General features: G+C 56.0%; 1 protein-coding gene across 1 annotated transcript; it reads right to left on the reverse strand.

Moving 5' to 3' along the window:
- Nucleotides 1-29: 29 nt before the first annotated feature.
- On the reverse strand, nt 30-1,526 carry CLDN9 (claudin 9). Its single transcript, XM_010949848.3, has one exon. The coding sequence runs from the start codon at nt 1,129-1,131 to the stop codon at nt 478-480; it is 654 nt and encodes a 217-aa protein (XP_010948150.2). The 5' UTR covers nt 1,132-1,526; the 3' UTR covers nt 30-477.
- Nucleotides 1,527-9,656: the final 8,130 nt, after the last annotated feature.

Genomic DNA, 9,656 nt, shown 5'->3' on the forward strand with positions numbered 1-9,656 from the left:
TTATTCCCTACTCAAAGGAGGGGGTGAGAGGTGAGGTGATATGTTGGGACTCCTGGCTGCTCCAAGGGCCTGGCCTCAGCCTCTGGATGCTGATGGTGGTCTGGTCAGACAGAGAGGACCAACTCCAGGCCAGGGAGGGCATGAGGAGCTATTGCCCTTTGGGGTTCCTGGGGTGGAGGAGGGCTCCGAGGAAAGCTAGTCCAAATCCTGGACAGCAGAAGACAGCAACATGGGGGACGTAGGGGCAGGTCGGTGTTCCCTATCAGCTCAGGCCCTGCCTGAGTGGAAATGGGGACCCGTCAAAAGTGGGTCTAGACTCAGCCAGGCCCGCTGAGACTAGCCTTGCAGCCAGGCCTGGCTTGAGCATCTGGAAAGTGGGTTTCAGCTAGGGGAGTGGTGGACAGTACCAGGCAAGGATTAGGCACCCAGCAAAAGGTCAAGGTTCTAAGCAGCAGGCTTCCAGGGATATTCTCCACCTCATACATAGTCCCTCTTGTCCAGCCCTGATGCACCAGAGCGGGAGGGGATGGAGTAGCCCAGTCTTGGTCCGCGGGGCTGGTCGATCTGGGGCGGGGGACAGGTGCAGCAGAGGAGGCCCCCTCCCAGCATGAGCAGGGCAGCTGCTGCCCAGCCCACATAGAGGGAGGCTCCCAGCTCCCGCTTGAGGGCCTCTGCCACCAGGGGGTTGTAGAAGTCCTGGATGATGGCGTGCGCGGTCCAGCAGATGGGGATGAGCACCAGGATGCCCGAGAGAAGGAGGATGACTCCCGCTGTGAGCACGATGCGGGCCTTGGCACCTTCATCCTCCATGCAGGTGGTGCACTGGGCGCCTGTGATGGCCACCAGGAGGCCAAGCAGAGCCAGCAGAAGGGCAATGATGCAGAGAGCTCGGGCTGCCTGCAGATCCTGGGGCAGCGCCAGTAGCGAGTCGTACACCTTGCACTGCATCTGGCCTGTGCTCTGCACCACACAGGACATCCACAGCCCCTCCCACACCACCTGGGCCACTACGATGCTGTTGCCGATGAAGGCAGTCACTTTCCACAGGGGCAGGGCACAGGACACCAGGGTCCCCAGCCAGCCCAGCACAGCCAGGGTCATGCCCAGGAGTTCAAGGCCAGTTGAAGCCATCTGCCTGCCTTGGTTAGGTCTTCTCACTCTAGGCAGCCTGGTTGATTCAGTGGAGTGGGTCGGATGCTTCGGGGTGGGGGTGGGGGTGTCTCGGTGCCCAGCAGGAGCTTAAGTCAGCGTCCTCCGACCAAGACAGTCCTCACATCAGTGGGCCTCCTGCAAGTCACTTCCTAGCTCCGTGCCCCTCACAGATGTGTCTCTGACCCTTGACAAACACAAATCAGTCTCACAGTCCTGAGTGGCTGAGTGGCTGGTGTTCCTTTGAGGGGCCCGTCGTCCTTCAGATGTCCAACGGCTGCTGTTCCTGCCACCCTGCAGTCACGTCCTGGCTGCCGCTGGCCTGACCCAGCTTGCCTGGACCCTCCCGACCCACCTTCAGGCTGAGGAGACCTGCATCCCCACCGGCTGGTGCAGGTTCACGCTGAGTGGCTTATCCTGGTGGGTGGCACCTGGGAACTCTGCTGACTCTCAGCTGCAGGCGGGGTTTTAAGGCTGAGGCAGGGGAGGAGCAGCATGATGCCACAACAGAGGAAGCCAGAGTTACAGGAAGGAGGCGGAGCTGAGGATGGGGCGCCTTGGGGTCAATGGGGGTGCTCGTGATTGGGAAGGAACAGGGGAGGAAAGAGCATCCGTGGGATGGGAGGGAAAAACACAGGCACAAAGGAACTGGGAGACTGAGGACTGGCTGGGGAGTAAGGAATGGGGGCAATAAAGTCACTGGCTCAGGACAGGAGTGGGAGGGTGCCTTGGCCGCCTTCCTGAGCCGCCGGCCAGCCACCATTAGCTTTGCTGTCCCCCACCCCACTTTGTTTTGTGATGCAAAAGCACCTAGTTCCCCCAGTATCACCCACCCCGCCCATCTCCCCCTGCTCCCCCAGCCAGGGACTCTCTGGAATCCAATCTGTCTCCAGTCTCAGCCCAGTGGCCCCGGTGGCTCCCGAGGGAGGCACCCCGCCCGCACTGTTCCCCGGGTGACAGGTGCCTGGCGCCAAGCTCAGGTGGCATCACCCAGGCAACGGCCTAGAAAACCACCCCCCTTTCTGCTTTAGCTCAGGTGTGCCTACCCCTACACCCCTGCTGAAACTGGGGGCTGAGCTGAGCTGCTGAAGGAGTCTGGGGGCCAGGGGATAAAAAGCCTGCTGTTGAGGTGGGGGAGGGGCACACAGGAGCCTTGGTGGGGGAGGGGGAGAGTAGCAGGGGCTGAGCTCTCAGTTGAGGAGCAGCCCCAGGACCCAACTCAATTCCTTGGGTAGTGAGACACCACAACAGAGGGCAAGGGGGGTAAGGCCCAGTGACCCAAGCTTCCCAGAGCCCTGCCTCCCCCTCCTCAGGAAAGACACCCCTCTTGAAGACCCCTAGGAGCCAGTGACTCCCCTCTCCGGGTGGAGGGACAGCCTGGGAGTCACACAGTCCAAGGCTCAAATCCTGCCCCCCAGCTGGGGCCAGATCTCAGAATGTCAAAGTCCTTAGCCTCCTTGGGTCAAAGACCCCTTTGAGAAACCTCATGGGACCCACAAACAGGACCCCTCATTTTTGGGAGGATCATGAGCTCCTTCAAGCCCCTTCCTGGGTGCCAAGAACTGATGATTATTCTGTGAAAAGGGAGTTGGAGGCTGATGAAAATTCCACTTTCCAGGGTGGCAGGGAGGAGTGTCCCGGGGAGAGCCTCTCACCGCCACCCCTCCTCCTGCAGAGGCTGGAGCCGACTGGCCAGTGGGGGCAGGGGTGGGAGGCTCCCCAGGGCACACCTGGTCTATGGCCCTGGGGGAGGGGAGGGGTGCTAGGTGGCCAGTGGGGCTTTATTTATAAAGGATTTTTAATTTCAGGTGGGTGCATTGCTTCTGGGAATGGGTTTTAGCATTTTGCAGGAAGAGAGGTTGATATCCTCAGATTTGCAAAGGGGTGGGTGCTCCAGGAAAGCATGAGAACCCTTCTTCCTAACATGGAGAGACTGAGGCCAGTGCCAATCAGCGGGTCTCACAGGTGGGCTCCAGGGGGTGGGACTTTTCCATGCCTGGTGCCTCCCCACAGAGGGGCAGTGACTGTCCAGTCTGGGACTGACCTGATGGCCCCAGGACGCCTGAGGAGAGGGAGGAGGATCCTGATAGCTGGCTGGAAAAGGACCAGAGGTCCCTCCTGGCTGTGATGGGTAGAGGGAACCCTGGGTGGGTTTTCCAGGTCATTCAGCCCCCAAGGCCTCAGATCTCACAGGGGTAGGGGGTGGCTGAGAAGAGCAAATAGAGGTAAGTCTTCAGGGGGCTTCCTCTGGAGCCACCGAGAATCCAGTCACACAGGTTTGGGCAGGTGGTGGGAGGCCAGCCCGGATCTCTGGAGGGCCCACCAACCTGCACAAAAGGCCTCCATCCTGGGCAGCCCCAGCCCAGGACCTTTTCTCTCCCCAGGCCCAAAGAGAGTTTGCCTCTTGCCTTGGGCATAAATGATCAACTGGTCCTGATCTGCCTGGGACTTTTCTGTCTTGAACACTGAGTCCTGCATGGCGACGGGGTTGGGGGGAAGGGGTCATTGATCAGCCTGCAATCAGGCCCACCCATTCTATGGGCATCTCTAACCCCACAACGTAATGATGGGGCCTGGTGGGGGCACTACACATGTCCAGTAATAAGCATCATGCCCAGAAACGGCACTAAAAGGACCCTAAATTTCTTAGATCCCAATTCCTCTCTGGCTCGACATCTCCACACCTGCACTGCCACGTGGGAGGTGGGTGCTCAGAGGATGGAGATATCCCCTTTCACCTGCCACCCCTAGCTGGACCTGCCTGGAGAGGGGAGGACAAGCAACTTCAGCTTCCTCTCACTTTCCCCCCTCTTGATAAGCACCTCGCCCAACAGCCTAAAGGGAAAGTAAAAATGGGGGAATATGTCACAGAACTAGGAGGCCCACGGGGTGGTGGTGGGGTGGTGGTGTGCAGCAGTATAGAGCAGATTCCCAGGGCACCTGGGCAGGTGTACTGCCCGCCCTCAGCCCTCCTTGGACCAAGGCTAGGAGGCCCAAGGACCTCTCTTGGGCCCCCTGGTCAAACTGGATTCAGCTGGATCTGGGAACCTAAGGGTTAAAGTTGGGGTCTAGGAAGGAACTGGGACTCGGGCTGGAATGCTGTTGATGGGGAGAGGCCGGGACCCCCACCGCGTGGTTACCATATCAATGAGACTTTAACAGGTCCACTGGAATCCCCACTCCATCATCCCTACCCCATCTGCCTCCTCCTGGGAAAGAGGTGGGGGAGAGGAACTTTCCCCCGGTTCCACCCAGAGAGGAAACGGAGGAAGGCGGGAAGGGGTTGGCCCTCCTCACCCCTTCGGTGAGGGACAGAACTAAATCTAACCTTTGTTCTCTCTGGGAGGGCGGAGGGGTGGGAGGTTCAGGTGGGCAGAAGAAACTGGAGCTCAGCTTAGATGGAGGTGAGGTGGGAGCGGGTTAACTCCAATCCTATTGTCCATCTCACTCCCCCTAGAGAGGAAGTGTTGCCAAGGACAAAAGAGGGGAACTGACCACAGCCACTGTGGTACCAGGAAGGGTATGGGGGTGGCCATGGGGACTGCACTACCGGTTTCTCTGGGGAGGCACTTGAGGCCCCGATGTTGCAGGTTGGGAGCCAGGGGCTCCTGAATGAAAAGGAGCAGGGGAAACCTTGATGTTCTATAATAATTCTCATGTCATAGCCCCATTTTACAGACAAGGAAGCAAGCTCAGAGAGCTAGGGAGTTTGGCCAAGAGAACATGCAGGAAACAGGACAAGCCTAATGCAACCCCAGACCGACTGACATAAAAGCTGCCGGCTCCTTGTTCAGGACCTCAGGAATTGGGATCTAAGAAAATTTAGGGTGAGCTGGGCCTCCTGGTGCCTCTTTTCCTGAAGGCAGCACAGCCCGCAGCCACCCCCCTCCCCTCTATGCTGAGTCTTCCTCAAGCCATCCCACATGCATCCCACACTGCTCCTCCGGAGCCAGCCATTCCCGCCTTCCTCCTACTCCTGGAGGCTCCCTGCGCATGAAGTCTCCACGGAGAATAGCGTCTGGATCTGATTACACAGGAAGCCACCCTCCACCCAGGGTTCAGTTTCACCGTTGTCTATGCCCCTGTTGCAGAAAGCACTGGTTTCCTTGCCACCTGCAGTGTGCAGGTTGCTGGACTCTGGGTCAGACCTGGTGTCACCCCCCTTACCCCAGGGCCTCACTGGGCAAGTCACAACTGCCTAATCTTAGGTGTTTCCTGGCTGTAAGCCAGAAGGAGAAGCCTGCCCTGCCTCCTCCAGGGTCACCCAAGGCATCTGCTGAGGCCACAAGCGCCCTGCACACCTAGGGGATTATTGTAGGTACTGACTTGGGACAAGAGTATTTTGCCAAGAGGATAAGGGCAGCCTCACATGTAAACCCGGGCAGACTCCGCGGACTGGGTAACAATTAACTTTATTATCAGTCGTAACTGTCAGGTTTCCACCAGCAGCAGTTACCCACGTGAAGTTCTGAGAACGATGTCTTCTTTGGGAGGCGGGCTGTAGGACACAAAGAGGGTCGAGGAAGCAGCAAGCCAGCAGGAATGGGAACTGGGCCACAATTCGCTCTATTTTCTTCCTGTGCCAGTGAGAGCTTTATCATGGTACTAGTGCCTTTGGATCTCACTCAAGGACTCCAAGGGCACCCAAGGCTCAGGTTCAGCAAGGGATAGGGCCTAAAAGATGGTTTAAGGAAGCTGAAAGACAGCTTGGGAAGGAGGCTAGGCCCACAGGGGAGAGGACACTGCTGGTATAGTTTGAATGGTGACTCCCGACACTATGTCTAGGTCCCAAGCACTGGAACCTGTGAATGTGGCCTTATTTTTAAAAAGGGTCTTTGCAGATATAACTAAATTAAGGATCTCAAGATGAGATCATTCTGGATTTAGGGTGGGCCCTACATCCAAAACAGGTGTCATAAGAGAAAAATACGAGGGAGATTTGAGACAGACACAAGGGAGAAGATCATGTGACGACGGAGGCAGAGACTGAATGAGGCAGCCACAAAGCAACGAGTGCCTGGAGCCCCAGAAGCTGCAAGAGTCAAGGAAGGAGCCTCCCATAGAGCCTTGGGAGGGAGTGTGGCCTTGGGACACCCTGATTTTGGATTTCTGGCTTCCAGTACTGGGAGGGAATAAATTTCTGTCGTTTTACTCCACCCAGTTTGTGGTGACTTGCTACAGCAGTCAGAAAATTCATACATTGTCCTTCTTCCTGGTGAGTTCCAGGCTCTCACAGGTCCCCCGAGGTCAAGCTGGCTTCCTGATACCACTCCTGAGCTGCTGTAGAAGAGCCCATTTGAGATAGGAGTCTGCCTGGTTACCTGAGCCCAAGCCACCTGAGTAACAAAGGGAACTTTATTCTGAGTTGTAAATGGGGGGGGGGGGGCAGGTAAAGATGGGGAGAGAACAGGGGCTTCCTCTTATAACTCACCCTGGGAGCTCTCCTGTCCCGTGGGGAGGACTTCACAACCCTTGCATGTGATACTTCTGTTTCAGGGCCCAGTATCGGTTGACCATCAACACCACTGTTTTCCTGGTGCGCCCAGCCCCAGGAGACCCCGGGATCTATTTCAGCTGTGAGTTTGACTTTTTAAGACTTGGAAGGCAGATTCTGAGTTTCTGAAAAGCCATACAAACTTAAGCATAGGTGGGCCTTAGCGATGGCATCCAAAACCTTTATTGTGAAAGGGGAAAATGAGACATCTTGAGTATGCCAGTTAAAGCATTTTATTTAAAAATACTTTTTTCTTAGTTAAAGCATTTCAAATTCTGTTGTCATTTCCTCAAGCTGAGTGCCCCACGGCCCAGATCATCAGCCAGTTTATCAGTATAGGGGATAGATGAGTTACATTCTCAAATGACCAGGCAAGAGGTTTGCTGTAGAGCAGTAGGAAAAAATATAGAAGAAACGAGCTTAATTTCAGACTTCCTCCCCCAAACCTCCACTGCGCCCTCTTCGTCCAGCCAGGCTGTGACCCAAGCCTTCTGAATCTGCCGTCGGGGAAGGCGGCGAGGGGCAGAGGCCCCTGTGTCCAGACAGGGCTGCCTACTCACCCGCCCGCAGCCCCTCCAGGGGAGGGCCAGACTTTCAACAGGGTGGCAACAGGAAAAAGTAGGTTGGCGGGGGCGGCGGCCGCAGCTGTGGGGGGAAGGCGGGCAGCTGCCAGGGGTCGCTGGGCGCAGGAGGCGCCAGCAGGTTTAAGGGCGAGGGCCTCGCGGGCAGCGGCGGCAGCGGCTGCGGGGGCGGCTCGGCGATGAGGGGCGGACGGCCGCGCGCGCCCACCGGCCCTGGTGTGTTGGCGACTGCGGCCTCGGGCAGCGGCGGCAGTGGCAGGTGCGCGGGCGGCGGCGAGGGCGCTGGCAGGCGCGGCAGGCCCTGCAGGGCGAGCGCGGCGGCGGGCGGCGCGGGCGCGCAGGCCGAAGGCGGCAGCTCGGGCAGCGCCACGTGGGCGCTGGGGCCCCAGGGCGCCAGCGGCTCGGGCCGCAGCGGGAGCGCGGGCAGCGGTGGCAGCTCGGCCAGAGCGAGCGCCGAGGGCAGCGGAGGCGGCCCGGGGCTCAGGCTGGACGGCAGTCCGGGCAACGGCGGGTGCGGCAGGGACGGCGCGGGCGGCGGGGTCAGAGACAGCGACAAGCGGGCCCGGCCCAACCGCGAGTGGCCGCGGGCGCAGGCCAGCCGCGGATGCGAGTGGGAGCGGGGAAGCCGAGCCGCCAGCTTGGCCGCCCCTGTTGCCACCGCCGCTCCAGGGTCACAATCGCGTAGCCTGCGGAGCTTTAGTTCTTCCCGCAGGTGGCTACGAGCCCGCTGCGGACGGCCCAGCCAATCGGAGCCGCGCGCCAACGCGCTCCAGCCAATCAAAGGCCAGTGCGCTGGCGGCCTACGCATTTCTCCCGCAGCCTGGAGTTACCAGTGTCAGCCAATCAGAGGCAGCAGCGCTCTCCTTCAATGGCTTCTTCCCTCCCTCCCCTAGTACCAGCCGATCACAGTGTCCAGAGATGCCGCAGGCTCCACCCGCAACAATCCCTGAGGCCAGGCGGTGCCTATGTAGTGGGCGCCCCCAACTGGCCTGAGGGTCCACTGATTCGCTGCAACCCTCAACCGTCCCGCCCCGCCCCATTCCTGCGACAGCCAATGAGAGAGAGCATGGATTTCCTCGTTTGGGATTTGCCCTTAGAGATTCTGGAATGTTGCTCCTAGTAGGTCAATATCTATGCAATTTGCAAATTTTCGCTGAATAATCTTATAGAAAAGATGAAACGATATCAGTTCAAAAGCCAATCTTGGGGGGAGATACAGCTCAAGTGGCAGAGCGCATGCTTAGCATACACAAGGTCCTAGTTTTCAATCCCCAGTACTGCTTCTAAAAATAAATAAACCTAATTACCTCCCCCCTAAAAAAATTTAAAAAATAAAAAGCCAACTTTGACATGTAGCACTCGCATTAACGTTATTAAGAACGGTTGTAAATGACAGATGGATAACAATCAGGAAAAAGGAGAGAATGGTCAATATATTTAAAATTGGAATATATGGTGAAAAAGAATATGAAAATGAATATATGTATATTCATGTATGAAGCATGGTGCTGTACATCAGAAATTGACACAGCACTGTAAACTGACTATATCTCGATTAAAAATTAAATTAAAAATTAAAAAATTAAAATCGAAGTATAGAAATTTTTCTTAAAGCAATAGTAGAACATTTCTAGGTGGGTTAGAAAGGATATCACACACTGCCTTCACTGAGACAGTCAGCTCCGTGGCCCCTGTGTCCCTATGTTGGCTCTTCAGACTTCTTTATTTTTTTGCTTGTATTGTTTGTATTCAGTCGTGGAGGCAATTAGGTTTCTTCATTAAGTTCAGCTTGGAGGAAGTCGCGGGGATTGAACCCAGGACCACCTACATGCCGAGCATGCACTCTATCACTTGAGCCATACCCTCCCGCTACAAATGTTGGCTCTTAATCCTGTTCCCAAATAAAAAGACGATATGGTTTATTTCATACTTTGAGGCAGAGAAACACAAGATGAGACTATGGATATCTCTTAAAGAGTCAGTACTTCTGTGGAAAAGCAAAACGCTATAATGATTCTCAAATAGAGCAAGTTAATTGAGGTAGGCTAAGAGAAATCAGGCTAGAATTCCAATGTTTACACAATCTCCTAAAGGTTGATCAACCCAAAACTTTGTGCATAGTGCAGTCAGGTTTTGGTCTACATCTAAGTTATATATTCTGGGGTGGAGGTAATTAGGGTTTATTTATTTGTTTAATGGAGGTACTGGGGATTGAACCCAGAACCTTATACATGCTAGGCACACGCTCTACCCCTGAGCTTTACCCTCCCCACCTACACCAAAAGTATCTTAAATCAGGCCATAGAAAGACAAGCTGAGTTCCTCATAGGCTGCCAAATCCCATCAACTCTGTTCATCTCAAATTCTTCATTTAGGGTAAAACTTTATCAGGTTGCAGGAGGTTTGGGCTTAGGAAGGCACATCTCAGAACA

Source organism: Camelus bactrianus, chromosome 18 (assembly GCF_048773025.1).
Source record: "Camelus bactrianus isolate YW-2024 breed Bactrian camel chromosome 18, ASM4877302v1, whole genome shotgun sequence".
Lineage (NCBI taxonomy): Eukaryota > Metazoa > Chordata > Mammalia > Artiodactyla > Camelidae > Camelus > Camelus bactrianus.

Excerpts from the sequence above, each read along its gene's own strand:
- CLDN9 (XM_010949848.3), bottom strand. The coding sequence starts at position 1,131 with ATGGCTTCAACTGGCCTTGAACTCCTGGGCATGACCCTGGCTGTGCTG.